At 40.8% G+C, this 21,814-nt stretch overlaps 1 protein-coding gene across 2 annotated transcripts; it reads left to right on the top strand.

Moving 5' to 3' along the window:
- The first annotated feature begins 491 nt into the window (after positions 1-491).
- On the top strand, positions 492-18,178 carry LOC123852735 (myosin regulatory light chain 12B). 2 transcript variants are annotated; one of them, XM_045886986.3, is made up of 4 exons: positions 492-632; positions 12,843-13,041; positions 16,076-16,237; positions 17,679-18,178. In XM_045886986.3, the coding sequence occupies exons 2-4, from the start codon at positions 12,858-12,860 to the stop codon at positions 17,849-17,851; spliced, it is 519 nt and encodes a 172-aa protein (XP_045742942.1). In that variant the 5' UTR covers positions 492-632; positions 12,843-12,857; the 3' UTR covers positions 17,852-18,178. The 2 variants fall into 2 exon arrangements, with proteins under 2 accessions (XP_045742942.1, XP_064433942.1); XM_064577872.1 differs by lacking the exon at positions 492-632 and adding an exon at positions 1,585-1,673.
- The last annotated feature ends 3,636 nt before the right edge of the window (positions 18,179-21,814 follow it).

The following is a 21,814-nucleotide window of genomic DNA, read 5'->3' on the forward strand; positions in this document are numbered from 1 at the left end:
AGCAGGCAGAGTCCGCCCGGCCGCCGCCCTCTTACCTTCCGCAGTATTACGTGGGACGCACCCTAAACAATTACTTGTTTTACCTCAAGTTCAAATGGAACTACGCTAACTGTACTTTCCCTTGCTAACTCTGGGAGTCCAGGGTGGGCGGCTTCTGGCGCCGGGGCCCTCCAAATCCCGAGGGATCGCGGCGCGGCCCGCCCTTCCCCACCGGGTCAAATTCCAGGCCAGGCCGGGCGGGGCGCCCCGCGGCCGAGGAATGCGGAAGGGCCGCGGGAACCCGCCGCGGAAGGCGGGGGAGGAGGGCGGGCCGGGGGACTACAGCCGCACGCAGGAAGGGATGCGGCAGCAGATCCCACAGGCCACAGAAGACGACTAAAGCCCAGGCTGTGTTCGCTGGCCCCAGCCCGGCTCCGCGGCCCATACAGCGGGCTTCGCTCGGTCTTGAGCGAGAACCCCTCTCGCACCCCCCTGTCCCGAGTTGGATCCAGCCGCGCCTTCCGGTGCGCTTTCCGGTCCACCTCTCGAGGCAGGAAGTGCCGGCCGCCGCCACTGTCGCGCCACAGCCCAGCCGTCGCCGCCGTCGCTCGTCGTCTCGCGCAGGGCAGCCCGGGTTCTGGTGTCTGGCGGCGGTGAGTGGCACTCGCCCCCGCGCACGACACCCCTCGGGCCGCGCCCGTCCCTCCTCCCTTCCGGCCTCGCGCCCGCCGCCGGACCCCGCCCCAGGGGGCCGGGGCGCGGGGGGCCGGGGGCTGCGGGACCTGTCAGGTTGGGCGAGGAGGGTGGGCGAGGAGGTCCTGGCAGCGGCCGGGCCTGGGCCTGGAAGTTGAGAGGCCGAGCAGCGCCAGGGCGGATGAAGCCGGGCTGGGGAGACGCCCTGTTGGAAGAGGTGGCTGGGTCCCCAGCGGAGGGTAGACCGGCCCGGCGTCACCCGGCTGACTTCACCCACCTGGTGCCTCCGGGCGGTCGGCTGCCAGCGCCCTTCCCTCGCGGGCCCAGTCGACCGATTAGGGTGTTGAGCGCCTGCTCTGTGCCCCCACACGGTGCTGGGTACTTGGGTGGGTAGGAGTCTACCGGTGCTTGCTTCTTGCCTTAGATGAAGTGTCGGAGGAAACTGTACCGGAGTGCATGGTTGGTACAGGCTAAAATGTAATGATTTTCGTAAGAGTTGTAACTCTCACTGTGTCCTGCATCTTGTAAAGATTTAGTTCATTCGTGTTGGTTGAAGAAAAGGACGAATAACAAAAGTCAAGAAGGAGGGGAGCCTGGGTGTCTCAGTCGTTAAGCGTCTGCCTTCGGCTCAGGTCGTGATCCCAGGATCTTGGGATCCAGCCCCGCATCGGGCTCCCTGCTCAGCGGGAAGCCTGCTTCTCCCTCTCCCACTCCCCCTGCTTTGTGTTCCCTCTCTCGCTGTCTCTCTCTGTCAAATAAATAAATAAATAAAATCTTTAAAAAAAAAAGTCAAGATTTCTTGGAGAAAGAATCATGACCTCATTGAAGACCTTGGATTCAGCCTTAGGAGGTAGAACTTAAGTGTTTCTGGCAGGAGCTGTGGTAGGAGGTCACAAGACTAAAAGCTGAAAAGGTGGGAATTGTGTTATGTGAAAAGGAGACAGTGGGGAGACCAGCCTGAATGGAACAAGAACTAAAATGAATAATAGCTGGATATAAGGGTAGGTAAGTAAATAAGTGAGGCATTTTTATGGATGTCTTCAAAACTTGACCGAGAAATAAAAGATTATGTAAGAGTCATTAGGCAGTCATTTTGGATTCTTTAGAAAGGGAGTAATATGAAGAAAGGGGGTGTTTAAAGGATTAGTTTGCCAGCCTTTGTTTAAGATGGATTTAGAATGGTCTTTTGGTAAGAGAAGAATCATAGCATTTTAGAATTCAAAAGAACCTTACAGATTATCTGTCTTACAGATTATCTTTCATTTTATAATTGAGGAAACTGAAACCCAGAGAAGTAAGATAAATTTGCCCAAGGTCACTTGAAGGATTCACAGGTGCCGTCCATTTTCTCTGAAAGCATTAGGTGGACCCCACTGGACCTCATAACTAAGTGCAAAGCTTTTTGTTTGTTCAGGCTCTGTTGAATGAAACAACTTTTATAATGACTGGCTTGATATTCATTTATGCTTTAATGAGACTGAGTTTCGACTGGGTGAACTGAAACTTCTGAAGGATAGATCCCCATGCAAGGATCCTGGGATTAGGAAAAAAAAAAGAGCTAGTAAATGGGGCTGGTTGTCCCTCTTTTCTAGGATGCAAAGACGCCAGGTATCTGGGGATGATTTTCATTGCTAGCAGCTTTGGTATCTTCCTTAGTCTGCATTTTAGCTGTGTGGTGACATTGCTTGGTACCCCCAACTAGCTATCCATGTTTTCATGATAGAGAATTTCAGCTGTCTATATATAGGATATTAGGGGCCAGTGGTACAAGCTCTGGAGCTAGACTTCCTGAGTACAAATCCTGAATTTAAACTCTACCATTTTCTAGCTGTGTGGCTATGGACAAATTGTTTATTCTCCTTGCCCTAATTTTCTCATCTGAGAAATGGGGATAACAGCACCTATATCATAAATTTTGAAGATTAAATATGTTAATACATGTGAAATGCTTAGACCAGTGGCTAGCACATATTTAGCACTCAGATATTGTCTATTATCAGCATTGTTTCTTCCGGATATGGAACAGGGGTTAACTGACAAGTTTTGTTGAGGATCTCTTGAGGAAGAGTCCAGTAGAGTTAATGCTGAACCATGGGTAGACCATAGAGAAAAGATTTATTTTGGGAGTCAGATCCAGGATCTACCTTATATATGTATATATAATTCTGTTTGTGATAGGAAGGAAGTATATGTATGTATTTGCTTTACTGATATTTATGGAGCACCTACCGAGTGTAAGGCACTCTGCTCTACCATATGATCCAAGGTAAAAAGGCTAAATGCCACAAAAATGTGTAAGTAAATGGCATGGCAAGAGAATATTACTGGGCAGTAAAAAAAAGAATAAACCACTGATAAATGCAACAAGATAAATGAATCTCAAAAATATTATTTTGAGTGAAAGAAGTCAGGCATATAGAATATACACTTTATAATTCCATTTATAAGAATGTCAAAGACAAAACTAATTTATAGTTAATTTAATAAATTTCTGATTTATAGAAATCTGAGCAATGGTTGCCTATGGTAGAGGGTCATTGACTTGGAAGGAACTTTCTGGAGTGATGTTAACATTTGTAACTTGATTGGGATGGTGGTTACATGGGTGTTCACATTTATAAAAACTCATTTTTAAGATCTGTACATTTCACCATATATAAATTTCACTGCAATAAAACAAAATGATATGGGAATTCAGGGGATGGAAAGTTTACTGCCAGCTGGGATGATCCTAAAACCCGTAATTTAAAAATGACAACATTATAATGTATGTGGTAAATATTAAAACATGTATACTGTGGGGAAAGCTTAGCTGGTACTAAGAGGAAAGCTGTAAAAATTGTGTTTGGCTCTGTAAAAGAAATAATAGATATAATAACTTATAGAACTGATTACATATTGGCCTAAATATGCAGCATAAAAACAGTGATGTCATTAAGTGTATGAGGTTAATTTTGTGAACTGTTTTAGCTTGATTATATACTAAATTTTCCTTATGATTGCTGTTTTCAGACTGTTGCTCATGGATCCAGTCATTTGATCCTCCTAATTAGCACTAACATTAGTCTTGACTACAATAATGACCATGGGAATCCGTGAGAAATTTCTAAAGGTTCTGACAGACCGTGGTGAGCATGAGAATTAAATCAGAAATGACCTTAACTTTTAGCAGAACTGCTCTCTGCTTTTTTGCATTCATTTACTGTTAGGCCTCACCTTGTCCCTCTGCTTACAAATTGGCCTTGCTAAAGGAGACCCCCTAAGCATCCTGCCCCTAGGCCTCTCTACTACCATTCTACTGGAGCTTGGCTAAAACTCGAACTCTTCCATCATCCCTTTGCTCACAAAACCAGCTCCTTTTCCCTCCCTATTTACCTCATTTTTGAGAGGTAGCTTTATGCTCCTGGTTTTTCAACCAGTACCTGAGAAAAGCACGATAGTTCAAGGATAGAGCTTTGGAAAAAAAACTCCAATTAGGAAGCAAGACGAACTAGCAAATCAGCATAGGAATCAGAAGAATAGGATAGTGTTGATGGGAATGTTGAGGAAGTGGAGACTCTTGCAGTTCAAAGAGGCACCCACAGAAGGGGTGCCTGGCTGGCTCAGTCAGAGCATGTGACTCTTGATCTCAGGAGATCATGAGTTTGAGCCCCATGTTGGGGATAGAGATTACTTAAAAATAAATAAACTTTTGAAAAAGTAAATAATATGAGTAACTATGGGCTAACATTTAAAAACCTAGATGAAATGGTTATAAATTACTAGAAAAATATTTTTATAATGGCAAAAATGAGGGGTGCCTGGTTGGCTCAGTTGGTAAAACGTGCAAATCTTGATCTCGGGATTGTAGGTTCGAGCCCCACATTGGGTGTAGAGATTACTTTAAAAAATAAAATAATAAAATCTTTTTCAAAAAGAAAAAAGAGGAGCCCACAGAACTTGGAGAAATTGAATAGAAGGAATTAAAATTTTCTTTTCTAACCTGGAATCAAAATTCCCTAATACAAACAACTGTGGCCATAATTCTGAAGTAAATCATTGTCCTATTTTAATATTAAAGAGGCCAAGGAAACACAGTGGCTTTACTAGTTTTCTAGTACTGTATAACCAATTACCCCAAATTCAGCATCTTAAAAAAAAACAGTTTCTGAGGGTCTAGAATTCCAAGGCAGCTTAGCTAGTGGTTTAGAGTTTCATGAGGTTGCAGTCCAAGTGTCAGCTGGGTTTGCAATCATTTGAAGGAAGATCAGCCTCCAAGATGGCTAACTCACTGCCTGGCAAGTTGGTGTTGACTTGGCAGGAGGCCTCAGTTCCCTGCCACATGGACCTTTCCATAGGGCTCTGTAGGGCCCTTGGGTCCTGGTGCTGGCTTGCCCCAGATTGAGTGGTTTGAGGAAGAGCAGGGCAGAAGCTGCAGTGTCTGTTACAAGGTCACACACCATCATTTTTGCAATATCCTATTGGTTATGAAGAGTAGCAGAATATGCCACTCCAAAATATGCTACTTTGGCATAAAGTTGTTTTGTCAAAAGATTGTTTTGAGCTGAAGGCAATAGAAGAAGCAAACACACAGGAAACGCTCTCTATCCTCCTATTTGCCTAAAAGCAGGACATAAATTTACATAAATTTACAAAGGTGTCCTTCCTCCTCTCCATACCAGGAAGAACAAAGGTTACTCTATGGAGACAACTTTAGACTCTTATCATTGGAGAAAGTCCTGACTTTAGTCTGCATGACAAGCCTTACCCTGTTTACTGTGCAACTTCCGCACAGCTAGCCTCTTCCCCACACACACACCTTCCTTCTTTGTCTTTAGCTGGAGATTTTAAGCTGAGTTCTAAGTTACCTTTCTGAGTTGGCTTTTCCCTGTATCTCCCATGTATATATGTTAATAAGCTTCTGTTTTTCTCCTGTGAATCTATAATTACAGAGGTGTCATTCAAGAACTCAGAAGGGTAGAAGGAAAATTATTTTACCTCCCTACACAGGTCAGCCCTTTTCACTGTTGGATGGGATTGTGCAAGGGCATGAGAAATGTTGAGGGCCATCTTGGAATTTGGCTATCACTGGAGCCAAGGAACAAGTTCAGATGCTCTCGAGGCCAAGGAACAAGTTCAGATGCTCTCAGAGGCCAAGGAACAAGTTCATAGCTCTCAGAGGCTCTCAGTCACATAAACAAATTCCATCTCTGACAGGAAGCTGTAGGGAGTAGTGGGAATTGCTCACTGAATACTCATTATCTACAGGAACTTGGGAATGCTGTTCAAGTGATTCCTTATCATACAGTTTTTCAAGATGTCTGAAATTTGTTTTTATTAAAGTAACTATTCAGTTTTTTAAAATGTTGGCAAACTAATTCAGTTACTTAAAAAGGCATTTTAAAAGATCGTCCCTGGGAGAATTAAATGAACCTCCCTGCAAACTGCATATAGTTTGGTAGCTGCCAGTTTGTGACTTCTGATCTACTTACCCTATTTTATAGATGAGGACAGTGAGGCCCAGGAAAGCTAAAATGACTAAGGTCTTGTATCTTGTGAATGAGAGAACTGAAATTAGTATCCAGGTCTCTAGCATCTCCATTAAAAACATAATGACCAAATTTTAAAAACTAAAGGGAACTCAGTGCATAAATAATGCCTTCTAAATGGTTAATTTTGGTTCTCATGCATGGAATCACCTGATGCACTTTTTAAAATAGAAGTTGCTGGGCCCCACCCATCATCATTCAGTTTCAGTTAGACCAGACTAGGACCTAGGCATCAGTTTTTTTAAACTTTTAAGATGATTCTAATGTGCAGCCCAAATTAAGACCAGAAGGTTAAGTGCTGTGAGAGACATGTTTACTTGCCATATGGTGACAGCAGCCAACTGACTTAAGACACTTAAAGGAAGAAGCCTCAAAGGAATGTTGAAGTCCTAGGCAGCTGACAGAACATGTCCCATAAAAGCCAATAAAGTCATATAGGTTGGATGAAGTTCACAAGCAATTTTTTCTTACTATCGTGCCCATGTTTTGACTTATACATCAATATTGCAGGTGTTTTGCAGACATGTAGATTATTATCTAAATATGTTGACACCACAACCACATATACCAGTATTCCTATATCCCTGCCCTTCTTGTAAGCTCTGTGAACAGTACATATAACCTTTAGTTCATTCTACATGAGAAATTTACAAAAATAATGAAATAAAAATTTTGAAGAGGAAGTGAGAAGTTTTTACTGCTATTGAGGGTTCTTCATTACATTATATGCTGATTTATATGGATTTTTTCCCTGTAATTATAGTTTAAGGGTAGGGTTTGATTGTTGTTTTCTCTTTAACATGTATAGGTTAAACATTAGCATGACAGCCCTAGGTAAAGGTTTCAAGCCTTTATGATGTCAAACCAAGGCCAGGTCTGGTAGGAAATATTGTCACTCAAATAAGCCTACATTACACGGTCCATTCCACTATGCAGTTCTATTCTGTACATTGGTTTCCCCAGTATAGTCTGAATTTATTTGAAAACTCGAGGATTTGAATTTAGAGGAAAGTCACTGCTCAGAAATCATTGCGGGGCGGTGGGAAGCGGGGGTGACGCCTGGGTGACTCAGTCAAGTGTCTGCAAATTGATTTCGGCTCAGGTCATGATCCTCAGGATTGTGAGATTGAGCCCCAGATGGGGCTCCCTGCTCAGCGGGGAGTATGCTTGAGGTTCTCTCTCTCCCTCTCCCTATACCTCTCCCCTATTCTGCACGCACTCCTTCTCTCTCTCAAATAAATAAATAAAATCTTTAAAAAAAAAAAAAAAGGTCAGTGTTGGATTACATTGGTAGTATTGAAAGTTTTAAAAAAATTTTGTGGTAAAATGACTAGAAGAACATTTAGTACAAAGTAAAAAATATAAAGGTAGAAATAACCTTTAATAAATTGGGTTTGGATCCCAGCTCTGCCACTAGGTGACCTTGGGAAAGTTATTTAATAGCTTTGATCTTCAGTTTTTTTATATTTGTAAAGCAGGTATGTTAAGTTTAATGCACATAATGTGCCTAGCGCATGAGTCACTCAGTAAATGGTAGTGGAGCCATAAGTTGAGTAGACCTTTAATTTTCTCTCTGGTCTTAAAGCATTTTGGGCTGGAAAAGTAGCAAGAACAAAAGTACATAAGGTAAGAACCTGCATGGTGCCATGGACACATACAAGCAGTTTGGTGCTGCTGAAGGAAAAGTAGAAAGCAAAGAATGGCTAGAGATAAGGCTGGAAAGGTCATTCTAGTGTATGAAAAGGAGGACCTTGTATACCATGCTTAAGAACTTATACTTTGTACTATATGCAGTGGAGAGCCAAAGAAAATTTTTAAGGGAAAGGTAAGGTCATATTCATGAGTTAGACACCACTGGCTGGAACATAAAGGGCAGTTTAGAGGGACGAAAAAGCAAGAAGATAGGTTTGTTGGCTATAGAAATATTCTACACAGAAAAAATGAAGGCCCACTGTAGGGTGGTGGGAGAGGAATGAGGAAGATCAGCAAGTCTGAGAAGTAATCAAGAGGCAGGGCTTGATTCACCAGGGAGAAGGATGAGTTGGGAATGACTCCTAGGTTTCTGGCTTGGTGAATAGGTAAATGATGGTGTCATTAACTGAGAGAAGACAGAAAGCTAAGAAAATTTAGAAACAGGAAGATAATTCAGTTTTCAACACATTGATTATGAGTGTCTGTGGGGTGTCCAAATGGGTGCCTTTCACAAGCAAGTGGATATTAGAGTCTGCAGCCCAAGGGAAAGGTCAGGCCTGGAGATACAGACTTGGGAGGCATCAGTGTTGTCAGACCAGTGAGAGTTGATGAAATCATCCGAGGAAAGCAGAATAGAAAGAATTTTAATAAGCCATGGACCGCTAGAATATTGGGAAACATGAATATTTAGGTGAGTGGAGAAGATAAAAGCCTAACAAGAAATGGAGGAGGACCAGTCATAGAAATAGAACTGAGAGAAGAGTAAATTGGTCTCACCAAGTCAAATGTAGCATTTCACATAAACCGACCTTTCCAATATCACTAGGAGTCTCCCTTGGGTGTCTGGGTGGCTCAGTCATTTAAGTCATCTGCCTTCAGCTCAGATCATGATTCTGGAGTCCTGGAATCGAGTCCCATGTCCCGCTCCCTGCTCAGCAGGGAGTCTGCTTCTCCCTCTCCCTTTGCTTCTCTCCCCTGCTTGTGCTGTCTCTCAAATAAATAAAATTGGGGGTTTTTTTTGTTCTGTTTTTAAGTCTCCCTTGTTAGAGTGGAGTGTACATTGGTTTCCCCAGTATAGTCTGAATTTATTTGTGGGGAACCTTGCACTCTCTTTCCATTTTGGACAGTTTATTTCTATTGTTACTGTTCACCAAGGCCAAGAGTTGTTGAGACTCTGAAGAAAAGAGGGATAAAATGGTGTTAAATACAGCAGAGTGATCCAAGGAGTTAGACTGGATTTGGCAGTTTGAAAGCAGTTGCAGTAGAGGAAAAAAAGCCAGATTGTGGTGGGTTGAAAGTGAGTGGGAAGTAAGAAAGTAGAGAAAGCCAAGATCCTTATCTCAGAAGGAAAGGAGAGAGGATGGTAGTTTCTTTTGGGGGTAGAGTTCTTTTCAGATTGATTGTTTTGCAATAACTTTGCCTTGCTTTTCAGCTGATATTTTATTATCAGCTGATATTTTGTATATATGTGTGTAGTGTATAGGTACCATATATGTATATAAATGTATACAGTTTTAAAGTGAAGTACAGAGAAAAAACTTTTTTTAGAAGAAATTATGGTATTATTACATTGAGCCTATTATCTGTGCTGTAACCTATTTTGATTAGGGCCATGTATGAATTGCTCTTGATTGTTTTTCACCTTCCTTCTCTGTTGCCTTCACTCTTGGGGTCAGACTTGTCTTACCATCTAGTGGCCTTATTGGTTACCTCCCTGTTCTCTCACGGGCATTGCCCCTAATAAAAATCTTTGCATGTTGAATCCCATCTTGGCATCAGCTTCTTGGAGAACCCCAACCAAGCTTCAGAAATGTTTCAATACAGTAGACTTTTGCGGTAGCTATAGGGTTAGCATGACACAATTGACTGATTATTTAAAAAAATTTTTACTCCAGGGGCACCTGGGTGTCTCAGTTGGTAGGTGTCTGCCTTCCGCTCAGGTCATGATCCCAGGGTCCTGGGATCGAGCCCTGCATCAGGCCCGCTGCTCAGCAGGGAAGCCTGCTTCTCCCTCTCCCAATCCCCCTGCTTTTATTCCCTCTCTCGCTGTCCCTCTCTGTCTCTCTGTCAAATAAATGAAATCTTTTTAAAAATAAATAAAAAATAAATAATAAAAATTTACTCTGGGAGGTTTTTCTAAATGACTCTATTACAAACATAATTTGTAGATACTGAAAGAACTGATTCTTGCCTTCAGATTTACCGTCTTTTGTACATATTATATCTTGAATAGATAGAATTTTTAGCACAAAAAATTTTAATCAACAGTTCTGGAATAGGAAGAAGAATTAAAGCCTAGACACGTGCCTTGCTGGTGGACCACATTCTGTCTCTGATTTAACCTTCAGTATAACTAAACTCAAATAAGCTAAGTTACAGGACAGAGAAGAAAATTAACATTTATACGGGGTAGAGAAGGAGTTGGAATATTAGAATAAGAATTCTAAGGCTGGTATACTTCAAACCTACACCACTAAGCCCAGTTTCAGAAGACCTTTGGGGGGGTGGTTATTGGTGGTGATAATTTTTTAAATTGAAGATAGAGAAATAAGCAATGTAGATTAAAAGCCCAAGACTAGGGGTGCCTGGCTGGCTCATTTGGTAGAGCATGCAACTCTTGATCTCGGGGTTGTGAGTTCCAGCCCCATGTAGGGTGTAGAGTTTACTTTAAAAAAAAAAAAAAAAGTTCATGACTAAAAGTCCTAGAGACCAAAGTCCAAAATTGCTTTGGTCAGCTGCTGCCCAGCTAGTCATCTGCTTTCATACTATGGGGCTGCAGAGTTAAACAACAGTCCCCAAGACCACCCTCATTTCTGATACCAGTCGCAAGTTTGGGTCCCCAAGACAACCCTCAGGTTTGATGATTTTGCTAGGATTCACAGAACTCATTGAAAGCTGTTATATTCTTGGTTATGGTTTATTGCAGTAAAAGAATTCGGATTAAAATCAGCCAAGGAAAGAGATGTGTGGTGCAGAGTCCAGGAGGGTTCCAAATGCAGAGCTCCATTTGTACTCTTCCATGGACAGTGTTGACTCCTCCTGGCAACAAGATGGGACTATGCATGTAGTATTGCCAACTAGGAAAGCTCACTTGATCCTTGATAGCCATAGTTTTTATTGGGGCTCCGTCACATAGATACTGTCAGCTGCTCTGTGACTGACTTCAGTCTCTAGCCCCCTTGAGAGGTCAAACTGGTAATACATGACCCATAACCCCCACAATAAATTACATTGTTAGATTGTCTGATATGACCCAAGACCGCAGATATAGGCAGGACATTCCAAAGGCTTAGAGATTACCTCCCAGAAGCAGAGGCCAAGCCTCTCTTTGGGCAAAATTGTTTACTCCAAAGGGCCATTGATTTTATATTTTAACCTAGATAATACCTATCTCATAGGACAGTTGTGAAGATTGAATAAGAGATTGGATGGAAAATTTGCTCTGGTCTCTCTGGGTTTTCCAAGGTTATATGTAGCTAGTAATGGTGGAGCTAAGATTTGAACTCAGGACTTCTAATTCCAGAGCTGATAATATTTTTGCATTGTGTTTATTTAAAACTGCAAATAAAAAATGGAATGAAATGTGTTCATTCTATTTGACATTTACTTTTTTTTTTTAAGTAGGCTCCATGCCCAGTGTGGAGCCCAACATGGGACTTGAACTCACAACCCTGAGATCAAGATCTGAGCTGAGATCACGAGTGGGACGCTTAACTGACTGAGCCACCCAGGCGCCCCCTATTAGACATCTATATTATTGGTGGCTTCCAGTAGAGTATTGGAGGCTAACATCAAAGCCATATTATCGAGAACTGAGGAGTGATTGGAAAGATTAGAAAATGGAGACGGTTGAGTATCAGACTGCTATTCTGAAAGTTTTGTCAAAGGAAAGGGGAAATGAATATGAAGCTAGAAGGGATGAAAGATTAAAGAGTAGGTTTTGGGGTGCCCTGGCTGACTTGGTTGGTAGAGCATGTGACTCCATCTCAGGGTCCTGAGTTCAAGCCTCACGTGAGTTCAAGCCCCATGTTGGGCGTAGAGATTACTTAAAAAAAAAAAAAAGGTTTTGATAATTTTTTTAAGATGAGAGCCTTCTGAACATGTACCATACAATGACTATACTAGTTCCTTTGTGAATGTTGTCTCATTGAAGTCTCACTTGCATTGAAATAGAGGCTGTGTTTGGCTATAAAACTGAGGATTGTGTGAGCTTCCCTGGTTTTCATACTGTGTTTTGAAAAACCGAGGCTCAGAGAGGTTATGCAATATTGGTAATAAAATGAAGTAAAAAGAGTGCCTATTGCATTGGATTGTTAGGAGGATCCAGTGGGATAATCCTTGTAAAAAGTAAGATGAAATGTCAACTTTGGAGTCTTTCTCTTTAGGGGAGCCCCAAACCCTCATAACAGTGCTTAGCACATAGTAAGCTACTCAGTAAATGCTAGCTATTGCTATATATATATATATATTTTTTTAAGATTTTATTTATTTATTTGAGAGAATGAGATAGAGCATGAGAGGGGGGAGGGTCAGAGGGAGAAGCAGACTCCCCGCTGAGCAGGGAGCCTGATGCGGGACTCGATCCCGGGACTCCAGAATCATGACCTGAGCCGAAGGCAGTCGCTTAACCAACTGAGCCACCCAGGCGCCCTATTGCTGTATATTTTTAAATTAATTTCCACGTAATAAAAATGAGTCTCATGAAATTTGGAGGCAAGCTATATAATGATTTCTGTTCTGTTTCTTAAATTTTTCAGAATTGCTTTTTCCTAACCATTTAATTGTCACATTGGAAATAAAGTTGAAATGTGTATTTATTCCTACACAATTAAAGTAATTCTGCATTAAGATACTTTTACTTACTAACTTTAGGTGTTACAGGTTCTTTTTTGTTCTGTTTTATGTTTTATGTGTTCTTTTTTGGTTTATGTTTTTTCTTTTTAACTCTAGAATTAAATAGCCACCATGTCGAGCAAAAAGGCAAAGACCAAGACCACCAAGAAGCGCCCCCAGCGCGCAACATCCAATGTATTTGCCATGTTTGACCAGTCGCAGATTCAGGAGTTCAAAGAGGCCTTCAACATGATTGATCAGAACAGAGATGGTTTCATTGACAAGGAGGATTTGCATGATATGCTTGCTTCTCTAGGTAGGTTTTTATATTCTTAATATGCCCACCTCCCAAAAATAATAATTCAGTGTTTTATGAATTATTTTGTGTGTGATGTGTAAGTATTTCTCTCCTTATCTCAAAGGCCTAGTGAGAGATGTCTGGGTGGGAAGTGCCATATTGGGGTTGGCCAGTCATAAGAGGATTTTATTTATAATTTTTTTATAATTAAGGTAAAGAAAATATAAAGATACAAGATTTAAAGCAAATAGAAACTGCCCCTTTGTCATTTTGGTTATATGGGTGTTAATTTATTATTCCTCGTATGATTTTGTTGTTGTTGTGATCTTAAAAAGAAGGATGAGAGGGAAGGTTCCTCCATGTTCTCCCCCAAGTCAGCAGTGATTTTACATTGGGAATGGCAAGCCTGGGAGTTCTCTGTAGACTGGGCAGGGAAGGGGTGCAGGTCAGTTAGGCTCTACTCTCTGGAGTTTTCTTGTGCTTGACTATCAGCCAGAAAGGGCAGTTCGGGGGCCAGAGGGCAAAGAGAGAGGTTGTTATTCTTTTCCTCTTAGTAACCAGAACACAGTTTTGTTCCTCTGTTTTTTTTTTTCTAACATGTTATTTTGAAAATGTTTAAGCCTACAAAAAGTTGAAAGAACAGTATGGTGACCATGCATACATCTTTTACCTAGATACACCAATTCTTAACATTTTGCAACATTTTCTTTATTCAGAATGAGAGTAGAATCGGGATACTGAACTAAGTTACTGACTTGGAGGTAGGTTGGATCCCAGTATTTTTCACACTTAGAATAGCTAAGTGTACTCTTTTGGGCGGGTCACTACTGAAGAAGGCCATGGAGGAAGATTGAAGGATTTAGTTGTATTACAAAGATTGAACACTCAGGCACCTGTGTGGCTCAGTCAGGTAAGTGTCTCCCTTTGGCTCAGGTCATGATCTCAGGGTCCCGGGATTGAGCCCCACATCCGGTTCTTTGCTCAGTGGGAAGCCTGCTTCTCCCTCTTCCCCATCCCTGCTCATTCTCTCTCTCTCTCAAATAAATAAAATCTTAAAAAAAAAAAGAAAGAAAAAAGATTGAACATTCAAGCCTGTACCCTGCTCATAGTAGTTGCTCAATTTGTGTCGGATGAATGAGGGATGGTAGAGTAAGAGGCTGACTTTGGGGCCTTCCATTTTGGGGAACCCATGCTTTTAAAGATACATATTTATTTACCTTTCAAATCAAATTATATTGGATGCCCTAAATGTGTCCATAGGTGCTTAACCTAAACCAATTCATTTTAAATCCCTATGTCTTTCTGGTACCCCCATGTTTTCTTGACACCTTTGGATTGGACTTTTTTTTCCCCAAAAAACTGTGGCAAGAGGGTTGGATTAAATTTGAAGGTAGGAAAGTAGATCTTTTTTAGCTCCTTTCACTTATTCAGTAATCTTGAAATGAATTTTGGGCTAATTTTTGTATTGTTATGTTGAATAGGTATAATGAGTAAGACAGGTAATATACAGTAAGACAGATGCCAACTTGGCATTTAAATTTCACTCAAATTCCCAGGATGAAAACTACATGTGATGCATAATTCTAGATTTGACTATCATTAGCACTTAGTTGGGTATAATATTCAGCTGCTTCCTTAGATATAAATATCTAACTTAAGATGTTCTTTTCCTGGAGAATCATTACAAACTTAATGTTGGAAGGGACTTCTCAGATACCAAGTTTAACCAGTCCATTTTACAGATTAAAAAAAAAAAAGTAAACCCTAGACAGCTGCCACCTTTTCTCAGGTCACACAGTTGGTGGCAGAACTGGGATTCAAACTCACTATTCGAGACCCTTCGTTCAGGGCTACTTTTCCTATACCATGGGAGCCTCACAAATGCCTGGACAAAGAGGAGCGTTTTGTTATTCCCGCCAAGACTGGCCGGTCCAGGGAACTTTCTCCTGACTTGAAAGGGAGGGTCAGAGGAATCTCCCTCCATAGGGAGAAGTGTTCTCAGCTGACACTGAGATTAAGATTTCCCATTATGAGCAATACTAAACTAGTATTGTCATATGAATAAACCACATTTGCTCATATGTCTGGCAACTGAGTAATAGATAACATTGTTCAAAATGAGCTCTCGGTTCTAAACCAACCTAATAGTTTTAGCTTAAATGACCAACTTACTAAATAAAATTTTTGAAGCATATCAATTCATGGGCAACTGTGCCACAATTGGAAATACGAATATTTCGATCTTTTAAATAACTGGCATTGAAATGCCCTGATAGACCTTTAACATGATTAACATTCAAGATGCGAAAACATAGCATTGCCTGGTTCATGGTTTCAGCTGCCTGTTTTTTTTGGGTTTTTTTTGTTTTTTTAAGATTTTATTTATTTATTTGAGAGAGAGAAAGCATGAGCTGGGGGAGAGAGGCAGAAGGAGAGGGAGAAGTAGACTCTCCACTGAGCAGGGACCCCAGCACGGGACTCGATCCCAGGATCCCAAGATCATGACCTGAGCCAATAGCAGACGCTTAACTGACTGAGCCACTCCAGATGCCCCTCAGGTGCTTGCTTTTAATGAAAATAGTGAAGGAAAAGTTGCAGAAAGTATCAGTGAATGAAAAACATTCAACCTACGCTCACAATACATAATGATATATCAAAGATTTTTTACATTGTTAAAAATTGTCTTTTAAAAATGTTCTTGGGCACCTGAGGGGCTCAGTCGTTAAGCGTCTGCCTTTGGCTCAGATCATGATCCCGGGGTCCTGGGATTGAGCCCCACATCGGGCTCCCTGCTCATCGGGAAGCCTGCTTCTCCCTCACCCACTCCCCCTGCTTGTGTTCCCTCTCTCGCTGTATCTCTCTCTGTCAAATAAATAAATAAAATCTTTTAAAAAATTAAAAAATAAAAATGTTCTTCATGCAAGTTAATTGAAAAAATAATTCCATGGGATGATGATGTAACTTAAAAATATACTGGGGAGCATAATAACAAAATAATTATGTATTGAAATTAGTTCTTTGTCCTTAAATGTTAAAATGTGAAATCTTCTAGGGAAGAATCCAACCGATGCATACCTTGAGGCCATGATGAATGAAGCTCCAGGGCCCATAAATTTCACCATGTTCCTCACAATGTTTGGTGAGAAGTTAAATGGCACAGATCCGGAAGATGTCATCAGAAACGCTTTTGCTTGCTTTGATGAAGAAGCAACTGGTGAGTGCTCTTTGTTTGTTCATGCCCACCCTCATTCCAGACTACATGAAACACTTTTTAGGAAATGAAAAAGATGAGTAAAATAGAACTTAAAAAAAATGAATAAACTATCATTTATAATAGGATAATATGACCGAGAATGGGGAGGTCACAGGTATATGGATGGGTCAGAAAGCTGCCCGGTTTGTGGTGTTAATCTTTGAATTTGGTTCAGAGCTTCCTGAAAGCCAAACGGAGAATTGTCTGTTAAATAGTATTTCTAGACAATGAAAACTACTTCTTAAAGTGACTGTAAATCTCACCAAAAAGTATAATTAACTAACTTCAACAGGTAAAATCCTTTTTTTCCTCATTTTAATGAGTGTAAAGCCTAGCTATTCACATTTCTTACTGCTCTCATTTCCCCTTTCCTTCTCTCTTAACCCCTTCCTCAGCCACCCGCACACTTCGTCAGAGACACCTTGCACCCTCTTCCTGCTTCCTGTCTCTACCTGTCACAACTGCACCGTCCCTCGTGCACATTTGGTTTTTTTTCTGGGCAGCTGCCCTTTTTTTTTCTTTGCATCTCTGAAATATAGAGGGGTTTTTTTTTCCTCCTCTAGAAAACACTTGCTCCAAATTAATTTTGTAAGCATTATAATGTATTAACTGAGCTTTTACAGTGAAAGATGGGGCACCTGGGTGGCTCATTGTTAAGCATCCCACTCTTGGTTTCAGCTCAGGTCCTGATCTCGGGGTCATGAGATTGAGCCCCATGTCGGGCTCCGTGCTCGGTGCAGAGTCTGCTTGAGATTCGCTGCTTCTCCCTCTGTCCCTCCCCTGCTTACACACTCTCTCTCTCAAATAAATAAATAAAATATTTTTTTAAAAAAAACCTCTAAAATGAAAGAACTCTAAAAATAATAGGCAGTTAGGAGACTATTACTATCCAGGTAAGACACAAGGGCAGCTCGGACTCCAGTAATAGTAGAGGGGGTGGCTGTAAAAAATCTCCAAAATGAAAGAACTCTAAAAGTAATAGTCAAGTAATAGCAATAACTCTAAAAGAACTCTAAAAGTATTGAAAGAACTCCAAAAGTAATAATTCTAAAAGTCTGGGTGGCTCAGTCAGTTAAGCGTCTGCCTTCGGCTCAGGTCATGATCCCAGAGGCCTGGGATCGAGCCCCACATCGGGCTCTCTGCTCAGCGGGGATCCTGCTTCTCTGCCCATCCCCTGGCTCATTCTCTCTCTCTCTTTCTCAAATAAATAAATAAAATCTTAAAAAAAAAAAGTAATAGGCAAAGATAATGATATAGTTACATATTGCTTTAGTTCACTAATTTATTTTGTTCACGTAAATGTGGGTATTCTGAAATATTTTGTAACACTGACCTAGTTTAGAAATGAACCATTAAAGCGCCAGGAAGTATTCGTGACTCCCTCCTCTCCACTGCCTTCTAGGCACCATCCAGGAAGATTACCTGAGAGAGCTGCTGACAACCATGGGAGATCGGTTTACAGACGAGGAAGTGGATGAGCTGTACAGAGAAGCGCCTATCGACAAAAAGGGAAATTTCAATTATATTGAGTTTACGCGCATCCTTAAACATGGAGCAAAAGACAAAGATGATTGAAAGAACTTTAGCTAAAACCTTCCAATTGCTTTGTCTTACTCCGTTTTATTCCCCAGACACTTTCCCCCACCCTCATAGACCTGTTGCATGCAGCTTAGTTTCACGGCTTGGCCTCTTTTTTTTGATGTATTTATTCTAGACCTTTCTGCCACTTAGCACTTGTATAATCAAACTGCAAATGAATGGGGTTGAGGTTGTAAATTGAACTGAAAAAGAGATTGCGAATAAAAATCAACAAATGTGAAAGCCCAGGAAAATATATCCGGTATTTCTGGTTTTGCTGGATTTTTACACTTTTATATAATAAAAACACTATTTTGAAATAAAGATTATGCTGACTCAGATGGAATATAATGGAAAGTTAAACAAGTAAGTGGTAGTTGGGGGTAGTCTTTTTTTTTTTTTTTTCAGATTTTCAGCTTCACGTAATTCAAATTTCATGGTCAAGCTGATTTTTCACCTATGTAGGACAGTGTTCTTAAGAACTTTAAGTACAGGGCGCCTGGGTGGCTCAGTTGGTTAAGCGACTGCCTTCGGCTCAGGTCATGATCCTGGAGTTCCAGGATCGAGTCCCACATCAGGCTCCCTGCTGAGCAGGGAGTCTGCTTCTCCCTCTGACCCTCCCCCCTCTCATGTGCTCTCTCTCATTCTCTCTCTCAAATAAATAAATAAAATCTTTAAAAAAAAAAAGAACTTCTAAGTACATATTAACATCATTATGCAGTAAAAACTACTTATTGCCTTTGTTTTTTTCATGCTTTAATAAGTCAGATGTTTAAACTATTGAATGAAAATATAGGATGTATCTGAGAAAACATTTAACATTTTATGCATCTTAGAGTCTAAGAAGATGAGGCAAAATTCTAAAGAAAAGAATAGTTATTACTAACATTACTGTAATGATTTTTCCACTGAATCTTCCCAGTGACCTTGTGAGATTTTTGTTAGCTCTGTGTTTCAGGTGGGGGAACTGAGCTCTGCAGTATCGAGTGATTGAGTCACTAGAGTAAGTAAGAGGTGGGATTCCAACCTGGGGCGCCTAACTCCAGAGCTTATAGTCCTGGAACCCTGCGCTCTCTCTACAAAAAGTCCCAAATGCCTAAAAGGTCAAGACATTTCTATTACACTCTAACACAATTTTGTAGTCATTAAAATTTGAAATAATTTGTGGAAATTGATTATTTGAACAGAATTTCAGAAAAGTATCCCATTAAAAAATAGAAGACAAACGATTTTAAGCAAGATTATATTTGAAGGTAGTTCATGTGGTGTATAGACTGTAGACTATATCAAGGACTGGAAAACAGACAAGGCTGTTACAGAGCTCATTTAAAATCCTTAAGGCCAGACAATGTGCAAAGTAGGAGAGAAAAAGCTAAAAAAGGAAAAAAATCAAAAATTTTCCCTATCTTGTTCAACATCTATTCCCTCTCTTAAAAGTGTTGTATTGGTATTTTATCTGCTTCAAATGAATGCATTTTCATATCATTTAATACTTGTGCCTTAGAGCTTGGTGTGGTAGGCAAGTCCTGGTCATGTATTGCCACTTAATTTTTCTGGGCTTCCTTTTCATCGTCTTTAAAACGAGAGAGCAGTTCCACTGTCATGGTCTAGAGTGCTCACACTTCATGAGAGCTTTCACCTCTATTATCCAATCCTCACAGCACATGAGGTAGGTAGGGCAGCTGTTATTCCTGCTTTTTAAATGAGAACTGAAGTTCAGACAAGCCAGAGCACCTGTCCAAGCTTCAAGTCACCATGCAGCATCACACCAGGTGGAGAATTGCTGTATGTTTAAGAAAAGGGGAGAGTCTACCATGATAATCTTGATCGTCATTAAACCAAGACTGATCAGCCACTTGTTATGTGCTAGGCACTGTTGGAAGTGCTGGGGATAACTGGGGGGCAGGACAAAGATGCTGCCTGCCCTCCTGGAGTTCATATTCTCTGGTGAGAGCCAGGATCAGTGAGCCATAGCACACAAGTACTGTGGGACAAAGAACAGAGCAAGTGTGGCAGAGGGCCTCGGAGATGTGACATTAAGCAGAGATCTGCATGACAAGAAGAGGTCCCTGTGTTTCCACTCAAAAGGCTCCTTTCAGGGCATGCTGTGGCAGGAGCAAGGGGAGAGCATAGGATAAGGACATAGAATGGTATTTGCTGCTTAGTTTAAGTGTGGAATCATAGGGCTTTAGGAGGGAAGAAAGGTGAGTTAGGGTTCTGGAAACTTAACCTTTCCATTTGTATAGAAAGGAGGGGCAAGATGAGAAGCAAGAAGGCTTCCAGTTTGGAGACTATTGCTGTCATCCAGGTAAGATGCAAGGGTGGCTTGGACTCCAGAAATAGTAGAAGGGGTGGCTGTAAAATGCCTCTCCCTGTCTTATTTCCTCTGCTGCAACCCTGTCTGGCTGCTGTCTTTGGCATCATTCCAACTGCCATATTTTGATTTATTCTGTTGCTCTGCTTAAGGGCAGATTTGAAAGATTGGAAAAGAAGTTTTCAAGATTATAAAAAAATGCGGTTGTTTCTTAACATCTTACGTTGACCTGACCTATCCCATTCTGTTTTGTCTATAGGATCGCTAAAGACAGTTGTGGAATCCAGTGCTGTAAGGCACCTGGGTTAGGACCTTGTTCCTTTTTGGTGTTTACAATAAATACTGGTGATGATGGTGAAAACTCTCTAGTATCTTTCCCTTTTGTGAGAACCACATGGTGATGATCTCTTAAGTTGGTAATTGATCTTTGGGCTATCACACTGGGGATGTGTGGTTTAATCACATAGTTAAAACTGTACTGAATATTTACCATGTACTAAGCATGTTACCCTACCACCCTTTTTTTTTTTTTTAAAGATTTTATTTATTTGACAGAGCGAGCACAAGTAGGCAGAGAGGCAGGCAGAGGGAGAGGGAGAAGCAGGCTCTCCAAGGAGCAGGGAGCCCGATGTGGGACTCGATCCCAGGACTCTGGGATCATGACCTGAGCCGAAGGAAGGCAGCCGCTTAACCGACCGAGCCACCCAGGCGCCCCACCCTACCACCCTTTGAGGTGGGTATTTTTATTATACATACCTGTCCTACAAATGAGGCACTGAGGAGCAGAGAAGTAACTTAACAAGGTTACACAGCTGTGAGGCAAAAATGGGCTATACTTGGGAGTCCAGCCAGTCTAGCTCCAGAACCTGCCCTCCCAGGAAAATGATTATTGGCAATAACAGCATTAGTTTCTTAGCATCATAAAGAAGTTTCAAAACTCTGGGAAGTAGATAAGGTAGGCATTGTTAACCCATTTTACAGTTGAGAATACTGAGTTACACAAGTTCCCTGACTTGCTCAGCTTGAGATAACTAGATGGTATCAGAGCTAAGACTAGCTTCTAAGCTTTTTGAGAGCTAGAGGGCTTCTCATTAAATCTATGGTTTTCTAATTAAATAACATCTGTAGCCTGACCAAAGTTTTTTTCTAATTTGTAAATTTATGTATACCATATATCATATATATGAAAACCATTAATATTTATAAAAATGAAATTGTATTTAATTATACATTTAATGGATTATCTTCTAATAATTGCATTGAAGTAAATTTTAAAGTTCAGCAATACATATATGAATACTTGAATAATGAATTTCCTTGATGGTAAATTGACTTTTTAAAAAAATTTTAATGTTTTTGAAAACAGGATGTCTTATCATCAATGTATATATTTAATATTGTTTATCCTGAAAAATCATTGTAGCAGTGTTGCCACTCAAAATTGATAGGTCTTAAAAGGTAAGAAACAGTCTTTGAAATATAAACGTATAAACTGAAAAATCTGGTATGAATAGCCTCTGTAAATATGTCATCTGGGAAATATGAACGAGGATGTGAAAGTCTATCACATACTGAAATTTTGAGAAAAGTTTTCTTGGACTGAAAAATGCTGAGCATCGCCGATTGCATACATCACACTCCCTTGT

This window comes from Mirounga angustirostris, unplaced genomic scaffold (assembly GCF_029215605.1).
Source record: "Mirounga angustirostris isolate CCGP_5_RB_7025 unplaced genomic scaffold, mMirAng1.0.hap1 SCAF_14, whole genome shotgun sequence".
Lineage (NCBI taxonomy): Eukaryota > Metazoa > Chordata > Mammalia > Carnivora > Phocidae > Mirounga > Mirounga angustirostris.